The sequence below is a fragment of the Mastomys coucha genome, unplaced genomic scaffold (genome assembly GCF_008632895.1).
Source record: "Mastomys coucha isolate ucsf_1 unplaced genomic scaffold, UCSF_Mcou_1 pScaffold5, whole genome shotgun sequence".
Classification (NCBI taxonomy): Eukaryota; Metazoa; Chordata; class Mammalia; order Rodentia; family Muridae; genus Mastomys; species Mastomys coucha.
The window spans coordinates 49,063,199-49,077,279 of NW_022196911.1; the positions used below are offsets into that span (position 1 = coordinate 49,063,199).

Consider the following 14,081-nt stretch of genomic DNA (forward strand, 5'->3'; position numbering starts at 1 on the left):
GACCATAAAGACGAGGCCCGCACAAAACCGGAAACCCTGCAAGGCAGTCTGATGCTGAGCAAAGAGCACAGGCTTTCTTGGATACTGGCACTTCTCAAACGTGACCTCGCCTCTCATTCACTTTTATCAGCCTGCTTCCTTATTAAAAAATTAACTGTGTGTATGTGAGGTCTATGCATGTGTTTTATGTACGCAAGTACATGCCCGTGCATGTGCATGTGGAGGCCAGAGGTCCGCGTGGCGTGGCTGTGTGTGCGCGCGCGCGCGTGCGGAGGTCTTCCTCTACTGTGTATATTTTGAGACGAGGTCTCTCGCTAAGCTTGAGCTTGCCATTTGGCTAGGCCAGTGGGATCTGCTTGTTTCCATGACCTTGCCAGCACTAGGGTTACAGACCACACTATCATGTCAGGTTTTTATGTGGGCATTTGGGGTCTGAACACTGTCCCCATGCATTCAAGGCAGTCACCTTACTGATGGAGCCATCTCCCTAGTCCACCTGCTCTGGTATCTTTAAAGATGAGACCCAAGTCCCTCCTGGGACAAGAAGTGCAAGTGCAAGCAAACTTATTTAAGGAAAGTTTCCCTCTCAAACATCCCATACCTTTGTGCTAAGGAAAGTCATGACTTAAAGTCGCACAGACAATAAAGTCTACTTGTGAAACTGACCTGAGGAAAGAGATTCTTACAAATAAAACTTCTTCCATCCAAGTATGAAAAAAGCTAGAAAAGCTCTTACCACAAGGTCTAAAATCCTTCTATAAACAGACTTTAATCAGCAGAGGTGACTGAATAAGAACTTAGCATCGGTCCATTTAAGAATGAGCAACGTCTCTACAGTGTCCTCTCAGGTTAGCCTCCTCCCGGGAAGGAAGGAAGAGGCAATATTTAGCCACATAGGCATCCACCCCAGCTCTTTCCTTATAACTTGGCTTGACCATCTGCAAAATAAACAAACAGAAACAAACAAAAACCCCGAGTGTTTAATTCCTTTTTGTTAACGATAGGTTTGTTGAGATACACTTTACATAACAGAAATCACACTTGTAACCTGTACAGTTCTATAGTTCTTGATGTAGCCACAGAATCGAGTGCACGGTGGGTGTCTTCAAACCTTTGTGAACTTGTATGTGTGTGTGCACACACATCTATGCATGCATGTTTTTCTGCTTGATAGTATGTGTATGTGTGCATGTATGTATGTGTGTGTGTTTCTGTGTAATAGTGCTGGTGCCTGATTGCCACGGTTCTTGTGTGGAGGTCAGAGGAGAACCTGGGGCATCTGGCCTTGTTTAAGGTAGGGTCTCTTTTTGGTTGGCATTGTGTCCACCTGACTAACTGACCCTTGAGATTCTCGGGGTTCCCGTTTCCACCTCCCATCTTGCCCTAGGAGCAGTAGGATCACAGACACATAGTAGTTCATCTGGCTTTACATGGGTTCTGGGTATCCGAACTCAGGCCCTTATGTTTGTGCAACGAGCACTTTACTCACTGAGACAGCTCCCCAGTCCAACACCTTCTGCTTTTGAATATTTCATCACTCTTGAACCAGCTCTCAAGCCCAGTAGCAGTCAACCCTGTTCAATTCTCTTTCTAGCCTAGACATTCTCATCCAATATCTGAACATGTGGTTTTCTTTATCGGGGATGGTTCATACAACGCAGTCTTTAATTTGGTTGCTTTTGTTTTGTTTTGTAGTCCTAGGGGCAGAACTGAAGAAGGTCTTCTCCATGTTGGGCAAGCACTCTGACACCGAGCCACACTCTCAGCCTGGCATGCTGGCTTTTACCATAGGCCCTTATCATATGGTGAGATGCTGCTTTCAAGTTCGTCATGCTGTGGAAGCCTGGGCCAGTATTTCATTTTGTTTATTGATGGATAATATTCATAATATTGATATGGCATGGTGGTATCTAAATGTATAGACATTGCACTGTTTTGGGCTACTGTGTTTAATGTCATTCTACGTATTTATGTAGAAGTTTTTGTGTAGACATATATTTTATTTTCATTTCCCTTAGGAAATGTAATGTACTTCCCATAGTAACGTAATAGTTGGATTATATGGTAAATATATGTTTAGCTCTTAGGGGAGTTCTCTTTCTGTTTTCCAAAGTGGCAATTTCAGGTTTTCAAATTCTCTACAGCACTTGCTGGTGTATACCTCTTTAATTTTGACCAACCAAGTAGACATAAGGAGGTCTCTCATTGTGGTTTTGATGAGGATTTTCTAATGATTCTCAATGTTGAATTTTTTTTTTTGCATTGTATATGTTGATCAATTTGGGGACTATTGACATTTTGACAATGTGTCTTCTGCTTCATGAACAGAACATGGGATGTCTTTTTATTTATGTCTTTAATTTCTTTTAATGATGTTCTGTAGTTTTCAGAGTATACATTTTGAAAAATTTTTGGTGAAACTTATTCCTAAACAGATTTCTTCAAATGTAGCTCTGCCAGAAACAGTGTTAATTTATTTTTATTTATATGTATGTGCCTGTGTGAGTTCAGGGACATGGAGGCCAGAAGATGATGCTGGATCTCCCAAAGCTGGAGGTACAGGAGTTTGTAAGCTACCAAACATGGGTGCTGGGAATCGAACCCTCGTCCTGGGCAAAAGCAGTGTGTACTCCAAACCACTGGGCCATCTCTTTAGCCCCTTTATTTCAGTTTCAAAAGATATCTTTGCCAGACATAAGAAGCCTGGCTTAATGCTGTTCTCACTCAGCTATTAGGCTGCCACCCCACTGCCGCCATCACCTTTTGTCTTCTCTGATTTATGAATGTGAGAAGCAAATTGCGTTTGACATCTCCTGTATGTGACAAGTCATATTTTTGCTGCATTCAAACTTTTCCCTTCTGTAAGTCTTTTCGTATTTTTATTATGAGTATGGATTTCTTTGTTTTATTCTACTTGGAGTTTGAGCCTCTGAGATGTGGAGAGTAATATCTTTCATTGAATTTGTAAGGGTTTTTAGCCATTTCTTGGAGTGTTTTTTTTCCTGGTCTTGTCTCCCTCTAATATTCCCATTGTGTGTTACAGGTGTGCTTAGAGGCACCCCATGCTTCTCTGAGACTCTGTGTGTTTGTTATTCCTTTCCTGCCACTCTGTTCTTCGAATTTTATAATTTCCAACCTTCTAACTGCAAGTTTGATGGTTCTTCCTTTTGCCAGTCTAATTCTTCACCAACATCCTTTTGGGATTTTTATTTCCAGCTCTTGCTTATTTTCATTCCAGAGTTTCATATATATATGATTACATACATATTTACATATAAACACACATATATGATGTCTGTTTGTCTCTCTCTATATAAATAAAAATTATACATATATATATATAATCTGTCGTCTCTTTCCTGGGATTCTTTACTCGATGAGAATGATCTCCATGCCTCTTTTATTTTTAGCATCACAATTTCCTTTAGTTCTTTGAACATATTATTATGGCATCTTTTATTAAATCTGACAGGTAGTCCTTCGGCGTGACCTATGTCTCCTCCTCTCCTCTCCCCACTGTGGGAGTCGCACTTCCCAGTTTCTTCTCATCAATAAACATAGACAAAGATTCAAGTGAAACTTAAAGAAGCATTGAACGCATTATTAAAATGTGAAATAATGTAAATAGGTAAATATTTTGGAGTTTACCATTCAATCCATTCATTTAAAATTGAAGATGCAGGGGCTGGCAAGATGGCTCCATGGGTAGAGACAGATGTCAAGCCTGATGGCCTGAGACTGACCCCTACCCCCTCAGAGTGGAAGGGGAGAACTGAGGCCCGAAGGTTGTCTTCTAACCTCTACATGCTTGTGTTGCACACCTGCCTATACATGCACACGGAAGAAGTGATTGTAAGTTTAAAAAAAACGAAGAAGCAAACGCTGGTTGACTTCTCTCCTTCGGTTTTACAAGGCTGTATCACTTCCTGGTGGAATGAATGCACTTTTTGCTGATGTTTACCACCAAGCTGGGTCACCTCTGGTTAGGACACTGGGTGGAGTCGTTCTGAGGTTTGCTCTGACCTCAGGAAGGCTGCTCTCTGATGCTTTTTTTTGGTTGGTTGTTTCCTGGTGATGAGGTGCTCCATGTTTTAGCTGTGGCTCTATTAGAGATACTTTTGCATTACCACAGCATCACCATTGTTTTCTGAGCCATCTCTGGGTTCTTCCACCATGTGCAGACAGCATCAGTGCTCCATGTCCTTTGAGCCACCTTCATCCACCTTAAAAGCAGTGGACAGGGAAAGTGGCCCATTTCTCCCAGGGTGACAGCTCTTCATGTGTGTGCTGAGTGTGCGAGGACACTTCAGGGGCATTTGACTTGCGCCCCACTCCCATCCCCTCCAACCCCAAGACAGGGGTTCTTGCTTGACTTTGTTTCTGGCTTGACTTGTTTCTCTTGCATAGATCACAAGATCCAGACATTAGTAAGGGCAAAAGCAATCAAGGCCCTGGGATTCTAAACCAAATGGTTGGTGGACAGAGATGCCACTGTTTGCAGAGGGGCTGGGTGGAAAAGGATGGCAGCTGCTGACTTCCTGGCTGACTTCACCAGGATTTTAGTCACTGCAACCCAGAGCTCACGGGATGTAGGGATGAGGTGAGGCAGGCATTGATGGTCTTTTATGGTGACACACTGTGTCTATGAATGTGAGTCACAGGGAATAAGAACCCTGTTTTCTTGGCTCTATCCATTTGTCTGTGTCAGGGTGTGACTGAGAAGTTAGCTGAGAGGGGGGGGGAAGAGGGAGGGGGAGAAGGAAGAAGAGGGAGAGAGAGAGGGAGGGAGGGAGAGAGAGAGAAGACAGAGAGAGAGACAGAGAGAGAGACAGAGACAGAACAGAGAGACAGAGAGACAGACAGGCAGGCAGACAGACAGACATTGAGATTAAAATAACCAGTAATGCCTGTTTCATCAAGAAGCAGAGCTGTGGTATAATCACACTACTGTTTGGAAAGTCTGAGAATGTTTTTTCATTTACTTACTGATTTGTAAATCCTCTTTGATGTGGAGAAAAACCTATTTTCCAAAATAACCAAATGAGTTTTTTTTCTTCTTTTGGAAAGTTGGCCTTGTCTTTTCCTTATTAAATAGTAAGGATTCTATTTCACATTCTGAAATACAAGTCCTTTATCACATATGTTTTTGCATAAAGGTTTATTTATTTATTTTTAACTCTTTGTGAGTTTCACATCATGCACCCCAATCTAACTCATCTCCCCATCCTTTCTAATCTGCCCTCACAATCTCCCCCTCAAAAGGAAATAAAAACAAACAAAATATAGAAAACACCTCGCCATGGAATCTGTAGTGTGTCACAGTGTGTCACACAGTGTAGCCTTTTGTCCACACTTCTTTACTTACAAATGTTCATTGCAATGAGTCATAGGTGCCGTTTGAGGCCTCTGGCTTCTGCTACACTATCTGTACTGGATCATCATCCGGACTCCTCTCAGATATCCGCTTGTTGCCCTGTGTCATGGAGATCCTGCAGCTCTGGATCTGCAGGACTGGCCCTTTCATGAATTCCAACCATTCATAGATAAGGTAGATGTTGAGGTGGGCCAACTCAAAATGCTGGATCGGGGACTAGATGACAGCTGAGTTGGTCGGCCCACCAGCTCACCCACACCCGCACCCACACCACCAGGGCAAACTTTGGCTAGCTCACCCACTCACTGTCTCAGCCAGCAGGGTAGGGCTGCCTCTCCTGCTCTCACACCCTCAGGGCAGGCTCACTTGAACCCACGCTACCAGAGCCAGTTCTACAGTGTGCTGCTTAGGTGAGGTGCACGGACTGCTCTCCTGAGAGCTGCAGCAAGTGAGGAGCGGGGGTCCGCTCTCCAGAATGCCACAGCCAGTGACGGGTGGGGCCAGCTCTGCACAGCCCTGGATCTCTGCATGGTCTTCAGTGGTAATATGAGCCATGGAAACTGACACAGACCACTGCTGTTGTGTGGTCACAGGCCCAGACATAAGCAGCAGTGTGGACTGGGACTCCATCAAGGCCTCAGGTGGGGCAGGCCTATTCCTCTCCCCCTCCAGCCTCCAGTTCCACCTCTCTTCCCGATGCTCAAACTGTTCTGCTTCTCTTTCTCTCCCATCTCTCCACCACATTCTTCCACATCATAGTGATCAGAAGAAGGCATCAGATCTCCTGGAGCTGGAGTTATGCATGGTTTACAAATACTTTGGTTCTCATCCTCTTCCTCCTCCTTCTCTTCGTCCTCTTCCTCCTCCTTCTCTTCCTCCTTCTCATCTTCCTCCTCTCCCTTCTCTTCTCTTCTGTTTTGTTTTGTTTCTTTTCCCCTCTGAGACCTATTTCTCTGTATAGCCCTGGCTGTCCTGGTTCTTGTCTTTCTTTTGAGCTCTGGAGTCATGTGTCAGGTGCCAGCACAGTCCTCATACATAAGAAAATGGCCAGCAATAGGGAGGGACAGCAAGGGTGCCTGAGGCCCATGGCATTTGCCAGCCTGTTTCTGACCGTCTTGCCTGTCACCGTTCCACCCTGGACTCTGTCTTTGGCTTCTGTGTCCCACTGAGAGGAATGGACAAAGTCTGTTTATCCTGAGTCTTGGCAGCAGGTGCAGGTGAGACAGCCTGAGAACAAAGGTGTGTTCTGACATCCCAGAGTCAGTTGTCAGAGGAACACAGCTGCAAGGTGACAACACACACGCACGCACGCACGCACGCACACACACGAATGCACGCACGCACGCGCACACACACACGCACGCATGCTGGGGCCAAGGCTGGCTCCTGAATCTTCCTCTGTTTACCAGCAAAAGCACACTTTCTGAAGGCTGACTGGAAATAGTCTCCTTGAGGCTGGCACACTGTCTTCGGAACCATAAAAGCAAATGTGGGTGCTGAGCGATTTAGTTAATATTCAAGCCATCCTGGGAGCCAAGTTGTTATTATGATGTCTTGGGGCCCATTGTTTTAGTCTAATGACTCAAGAGAGGTCACAAGTGTCTCATCCTGGCCACCAGCAGTATTGTGTGGCATAACCATAGTACGGAAGAGTATGGCAGACTATTGAAACAGGGGACCTGAAGAGATTGTTATTTTCCTAGGAGTTCCTGGAAGAAGTAAAAGGCTGGGATGCTGGTGTCAGCCAGAGGGCCTACTTGGCTTCTGGAACTACATCTCACACAGTTCTGACAACTGGTCTGTCCACCTTGCAGGAGAGCCTGGAGTCCAGACAGTGATGACGGGCGGGACCACACCTTGACCAGGACTCTTTAGCCGAGCAGAATCCTTCCCCTCTGTTTAGACCTGAGCTTCATGGCAGAACCCCAGTGGTGAGCTTTAGGGGGAGGTGTCCCAGGACTTCTCCCCGCTCCCCTTGGTTTTTCGAGACAGGGTTTCTCTGTGTAGTCCTGGCTGTCCTGGAACTCACTCTCTAAACTAGGCTGGCCTATGACTCACATGCCAGAGATCTGCCTGCCTTTGCTTCGCAAGTGCTGGGATTAAAGGAATGCACCTGGCTGTCGCAGGCCTTTCTGTTCCTCTTCCCAATGCGGCCTCACTGAATAATTTCCTTCTCCTGCTTTTCATCAGTACTTGCTTATTGGGATGAGTGGCCGAGCACAGCTCGCTAGGACCGCCAAGGTCCAGGTTCTGACCTCAACAACTCCAGTAATAAGAGAAGAAAGAAGCAAACTGCCTGCTACTCCAGGTCTACCCCTTGGCCAGGCCCACCTAGACCCCCAGTAGAAATAGTCTATATTAAAGTCATCTACAAGATGAAGTCTTTTGGAGTGGCCAGCTCCATACTGGCTTAGTCAGTGTCCCTGATTACTTCCCATTTCCAGAGCTCCCTATGAGCTTGGAATGGGACCCACCATGTTCCTCCAGAAACTTAGCCTACCTTGGGAGTATAGGTGACGTCAGTGTCCTGGTTCCTGGAGGGGTGACACAAAGCTGGTGCCTCCAGCGGTGCAGACCATTTGCCGCAGGTTCTACCTGAGTGAGTGGTTATACCCTCAGCTACCTCATTCTTGGGCTCTCAGGGATGTAGGACAGAAGGGGACAAATGTAGCCATGGCCAGACAGCAGCCCTGTCTTAGGCTACTGAAGGATCTATCGAGCAGGTTGGCCCTTAGGACACAGGATTCCCTCGAGGTCCGTGAAGCACAAAGTCTAGAAGGATCTGGGCCTGGGTCACGTGAAGCTATTTGTGGACTAAGGCCAAGACTGCCTAATGGTGTTCTGTGAGGAAAGAAGACGTGCAAGAGGAGCTCATGCTCAGGCTGACAGACATTCTGCCCTTGCCTGTCCTCCCTCTTCCTTCAGCCCCAGGGCAGGAGGCATCTGAGTTTACCCAGGTAGTGCACTGGAAGATGAACTCAGGATCCTAGAGATAAGGCTTTATGGTGGATCTCCTTGCCCATCAGAACCTCCCCATGGCAAACCCCATATATCCTTGCCTCTCTCAGTTCCTGCCCAGACACCACCCTATGGGTAACTCAGCTACTAGATAGGGTTCATACTCCTCTCCCAGGGTGATCTCAAACTCTTCTAGCCCAGAGTCCAGAGACAGAAAACCCTCACCTTGTAGTTTTACATTCTTTTTCCTTAACATGGAAAGTAATTTGGACCAAAGTCCGATAGTTAGAGCTACAGAATATTGAGGATAGCATTAGACTTAACTGATTAGATGAAATAAGTAGGTATGAGCCCATGCTTACAGGAATAAATATAGGAATAATAGATATGAATGAATGAAATATATGAATAAATACACATGAAAACAAGTGACTACTGAGGGGAAGCATTGATTTCCAGAATAATCTCAGGTTGCCCCGAGGCAAATACTGTAGTACTAGTCATCTTAGTCACTGTCTAAAGATCTATACTAAACTTAGGGGGAAAGTTTGTATTATCTCCAAGTATCTCCCCTCAAATATTTATTAACTATGAAAGGGAAATGATAACAAGAATAGTGGAAAAACCCAGCACACACCAACTTAATCAGTTAACTGATGCTCAGATCACTAGTAATCACACATTACCAGCATCATATACTAGGTTTGATGCCCTGAAATATATAACACTTCTGTTAACGTTCTCATCCAAAACTGCAATAGCACAATCTCATCATGAGAAAAATTCCATAAACTCAAGCTGACGGACATCTATTAAGACAACACATGAGGGGCTAGAGAGATCGCTCAGTGGTTAAGAGCACCGACTGCTCTTCTGAAGGTCGTGAGTTCAAATCCCAGCAACCACATGATGGCTCACAACCATCCATAGTGAGATCTGATGTTCTCTTCTGGGGTGTCTGAAGACAGCTACAGTGTACTTACATATAATAAATAAATAAATCTTTTTAAAAAACACACATGAAACACATCAGGAAAGGCTGAAAAGCTGTCTCACATTGGAGACCAAGACGAGACACCTAAGTGTGGTGGGATAATGGACTGGATCAGAAAATAGAAAAAGGACACTAGTGGTACTTTGACCAATGTTAATTTCCTGGTTTTGATAAGTGCATTGTGGGTAATTTACATTGATAACATCAGAGCTGGGTGTGGTGGCACATGTTGCCCTGGGGGCCAGAGTGAAGAAGAGTCCAACCTGGATGGCATAGTGAGTCCAAGCCAATCTGAGCTGTATAGTGAAACCCTGTGTCAGAAGGAACAACAGATAAGTAGCTGAAGTCAGAGGAAGCTAGATGACGGGTGTAGGTAAATGTCCTGTACTATTTTAACAACTTTTCTTTGAATACTACTAATAATAATGGTTATTATTATTGAATAATAATAATGGTTTGAATAATAATAATGGTTATTATTATTATTATGGTTTTTTTTTTTTGAGACAGGGTTTCTCTGTATAGCCCTGGCTGTCCTGGAACTCACTCTGTAGGCCAGGCTGGCCTTGAACTCAGAAATCCACCTGCCTCTGTCTCCCAAGTGCTGGGATTAAAGGCGTGTGCCACCGCCGCCGCCACCACCACCCGGCTGAGAAATTATTTTAAAATAAGGATAAGAAATTAGGTTCTTACTACACAGGATGAATGGCTTGTACCTCACACACAGCCCCTAAGGAAGGAAATGACCTTCTGTGCGGAATACAGCACACAGGGACAGATATATGCTGTGAGTAACAATCCAGATTCCAGATTCCTATCTCCTGGTATCCATGAAAGGTGTTTCTCTGGACTGACCCTGTCCTCCTGTGGAGAGGTCCTGGGACAGTTTGGATGGGCTTTTGCCTTCTGGAGGATGTCAGGGTGCTGGAGGACTAGGTAGTGGTATATTCTGAGGATGGGCCTTCCATCCTTGTTAGCCAGAATGTAGGGACCTGTCAGGGGCTCTGCGCTCAGCCTGTAAGGATGAGGTCATTTTGCTCCCTGTCATGGTTTAAGTCATCATGGGTTCTGACGCATGTCTTATTCTCAGAGTCCTGGTAATGCATGTATGGGTGCAGGGGCTCAGCTTTCACCCAGCAAATGTCATCACCTAAGACATTTACTGACGGCTTGGCTCCCAGCTTAAAGATGCTGTGGGCTGGTGGGCACTTTAAGAGGGGAGACCCACTGGAAGGAAGCCAGGTCTTCTGCAGGGGATTTTAGGACCCTGGCCTCTTCCTCTTTCTCTCTCTCACATGTCTTCTCCATGAGGAGAGCTGCTTTGCTCTAGCACACACTCCCCTCCCCGCCAGGATGTGCAACCTCACAAAAGGTCCCAAAGCAACAGAGCCAACTGATCACAGGCTGGAACCTTGTCTCTTTATAAATCGCTTGTGTCGGGAGTTTGTTGCAGTAACTGAAACTGGGTGGCACATTCCCACTAGTAATGCAGGGGGCTTCCATCTTCTCCACATTCTCCTCAGTACTTGTTTTGCTTAGTTGCCATTGAGACTCAGAGTTATTGCCCCGTCCCCCACAGAGAGCCACCCCACCCTACTCACCCCAATTCTGGCTTCCTTCCCTTCTCTTTTCAGCCACCAGTGCCCTTTGCCCTTTTAACTCCCACCAACCCCAAAAGCAAGCAAGAGAGAGAAAGGCTGCCAAGCCAAGCAAGTCTCAATGTGCACACATGAGCATTTGAGACAGGAGTCACTAGGTCTGCCCATAGGCCCCTAGGTACAGCACAGTGGGGCACGTAGGGACTCAGGAGCTGGCAGTCCCCCTGCCCTTTATATCCCTAGGCAAACAAAATCACCCGGGATGAAGAGAGCAGCCAGGTTAGATTCTCTGTGAAGGTGGCAGCCAGTGGGTCCAACCTCCCAATTTAGAGGCAGGGAAATTCCGGATCTGAAGAATAAACTCCCAGTCTTAGATGCCCCAGGGCCAGGGTGAGTGTTGTGAGTCCTGGCTAGGGGATCATAGCTGGAGAGGCATAACCAATTAGGACCTAAGAGAGTCAGAGCGCTAGTGTGAGGGACCCTGCATCCTCCCCCACTGTCACTCTTGCCTAGGCATTCTCTTGTAGTAGTGACTTCCATAGTTTTCTCCCAGTCTTGCTTTCCATAGCAGCTAGATCAAATGCTAAGAACAGGGGCTTGGAGAGTTGATATTCATCTGTAGTTCTCTTTAGGAGGCAGAGGCAAGAGGATCCCTGAGAATTCAAAGCCATCCAGCCTTGGTTATACAGTGAGTTACAGGTTAGACAAGACTATAACCTGTGGCCTTGTCTCAAAAGAAGAAAATAAAAACATAAACCCTAGGCTAGCTATTTCCACAGTCCTCAAAATATAGTCAGCTTTTCAGCATACCCAGAAGCCGGCCCTAGAGGCAGCTCTGGCCTCTTCTCTTCCCCTGAAAGCCACCTATGGTATCAACAGGGCTCTTAGTCTCAGAACCAGCCCCATTCTTTGCTAGGCAGGACTGTCTCTTAGCTCCAGATTCACTTCACATTTTGCTGCTCCTTCCTGCAGTATATCCAGATCTAGCTATTCCACGAAGAGAAGGGAGTTTATTTACCCACAGTCACACATAAAGCAAGCTTTGATTTGAATTTTGGTTTCTGAAGGCCAACAGGTAAGTAGGGTTGACATCAGCTCTCCTAACAACACAGCTGGTATGCCCCACAGGCATCAGAGCTCTGCAGGTGGGACCCACACCCTAGCTGTCTACACCCTGGGGCCAGACACATTTTTCGGTTGACTGCTCTGCAGAGCTGAGGGAAAGAGATAAGAAGCTGAGGCTGTTATTCCTAGAGACCTCACTGGGAGGAACCTAGTTTGTTTTTTTTTTACCCGCCTTGGAAGAAAGACAGAACAGAAGCAGCAATGGTGGGAAGGCAGCTATTCTACCTGCCTGACCAACCACAGGAGATCAGTTCCAAATGATGCTCTTCCCAGAAACAGTGTGTGTCTTGATCTATTATCACCTGGTCCTTAGCAAATACGTAGCAGGAAACTTAAGAGGGAGTAGTAGGTCGACGTCCAGATTCTGGTGACTTAGGGAATCTGTTCCCAGATCACTAGAAGTAAGTTAAGTGGTCTCAGCTGGAACCCTGCTCACCAGCTTACACTTCCCACAGAAGTACTGGTCTCTCCTTGAGTGTCCAAAGACACTCAAATTTTGGCTCCTTGCATCCAACCAGTGTCAAGGGGCTGCTGCCTCCTTTTGGAGAAAGTGGGGCCTCAATACAGAGGCCCTTCTGTCTCAAGATCCTTCCCTGTGTCCATACCTGAGATCAGCAGACCACCGTAGCCCTTCTCTGCGGCTAGGACATAGCTATGACTACAAATCAAGACAGTCTGGTTTGGCCTGCCCAGGGAAGCACCGAGGCTCTTGGGAAACTCTATCTGTTGTGAAACTCAGAAAGGAAAAGGCAGTTGGTGACAACACTCTCTTTTTCATCCCCTCCATGCCACACAGAAATTCATCAGCTCTGAGTCTGCACTGAGAATGTACTCATAACCCCGCTCTGTGCCTGGAAGGTTCGAGACGGTATGTGACACTGACCCAGGCACTGCCAGGAGCTGTTGGGGGCACGGAGGCAATGGAGTCTCCATTCCCAATGTCTGGCTCCAGCAAGGCACTACCACCTACCTCTGTCACGATGGTAGACATGAAGACATCCTGGCTATACACCCAGCCATCCAGGCAGCTCTCCTGCTCTAGCTGCTCTAGGTCCACGTCCTGTCCTGGCTCCAGCCCCATCGCAGAGAAGTTGGCGATGGTGGCCAGTCTGTAGCGGCGGCAGCTCTGAGGCACCTGTCGTCCGTCCCTCGTCTCCAAGGGGATGCTGTGGTTGCGCCAGGAGCTGCTCAGGTTCACAGTGTCAGGAACCAGGCAACGGTGCTCAGGGGTCCCAGCCAAGAACACGACTGACATACCATTGAAGCCATTGGGGATGATGCTGGCGCTGAGCAGGAAGAAGATGAGGCGCTGGAAGGGTCCCCAATCGCCCAGGAAGGCGATCACCTCATCGTAGTCCCGCATGTTTCCTACCTCTCCTGTTCAGCTTGCACGAGGGTCGAGGGAGGCGGGTGGGGAGAAAGGGGTCCAGCGATTGCTGCGCGCTGCGGGGGTCTATCTGGGTGGTTGCGTGCAAACTCGCTGCGGGTACTGCAAAACTCTCAGGGTTTGGCGCAGGGCGCAGGGAAGCCTAGTCCTCTGGAACACACCCCCGTGCGACAAGGCACGGAAAGGCCACTGTACTCCACCGATCTGGGCGGAGCTCTCGGGCAGGCTCAGCCTCCTGCTCCGTTCCCTACACCCAGCGGCCTTCCACGCAGGCCTCCCGCCCGGGATCGGCCGGACAACGCGCCAGCAGCCCGGAGCTCCGACTTTTTCGGCCCCACACGGGAGGGTGAGCGACAGGGAGGAGTGTCCCGAGAGCCAGGCCTAGCCCGGGGCAGGAGTCCGTTGCTCCAGGATACCAGCCTGAGCTCAGGCAGGCGGACCAGACAGTTAATCAAGTCCGCGCTCCCAGGAGACCTCTGTGTGGGACAGGAGCGCCACCTCTTCACACACACCAGCGTGGGAGCTCACTAATGAACCTTAGCACAGCTGTAGTCCATCACGAGACAGCGGGAGCCCAAAAGGCCGTCTTTGGAAAAGCAGGATCCTCACCTTGCGAAGAGGCAACTGTAGAACTGGAGCCAGCAA

The 14,081-nt window shown here is 47.3% G+C and overlaps 1 protein-coding gene across 5 annotated transcripts in view; it reads right to left on the minus strand.

Annotated features, from left to right (window-relative positions):
• Positions 1 to 14,081, minus strand: part of Slc22a4 (solute carrier family 22 member 4) — a 45,407-nt gene extending 31,326 nt beyond the window's left edge. The window contains exons 1-2 of one of the 5 annotated variants that reach the window (XM_031352266.1): positions 13,422 to 14,081; positions 13,020 to 13,335 (exon numbers count right to left, since the gene is read on the minus strand). In XM_031352266.1, the coding sequence (XP_031208126.1) occupies positions 13,020 to 13,304 (285 nt within the window). In that variant the 5' untranslated portion in view covers positions 13,305 to 13,335; positions 13,422 to 14,081. Of the gene's footprint in view, positions 1 to 736; positions 813 to 13,019 lie in introns of those variants that run through there. The other 4 variants (XM_031352265.1, XM_031352269.1, XM_031352267.1 and 1 more) reach the window with 4 other exon arrangements.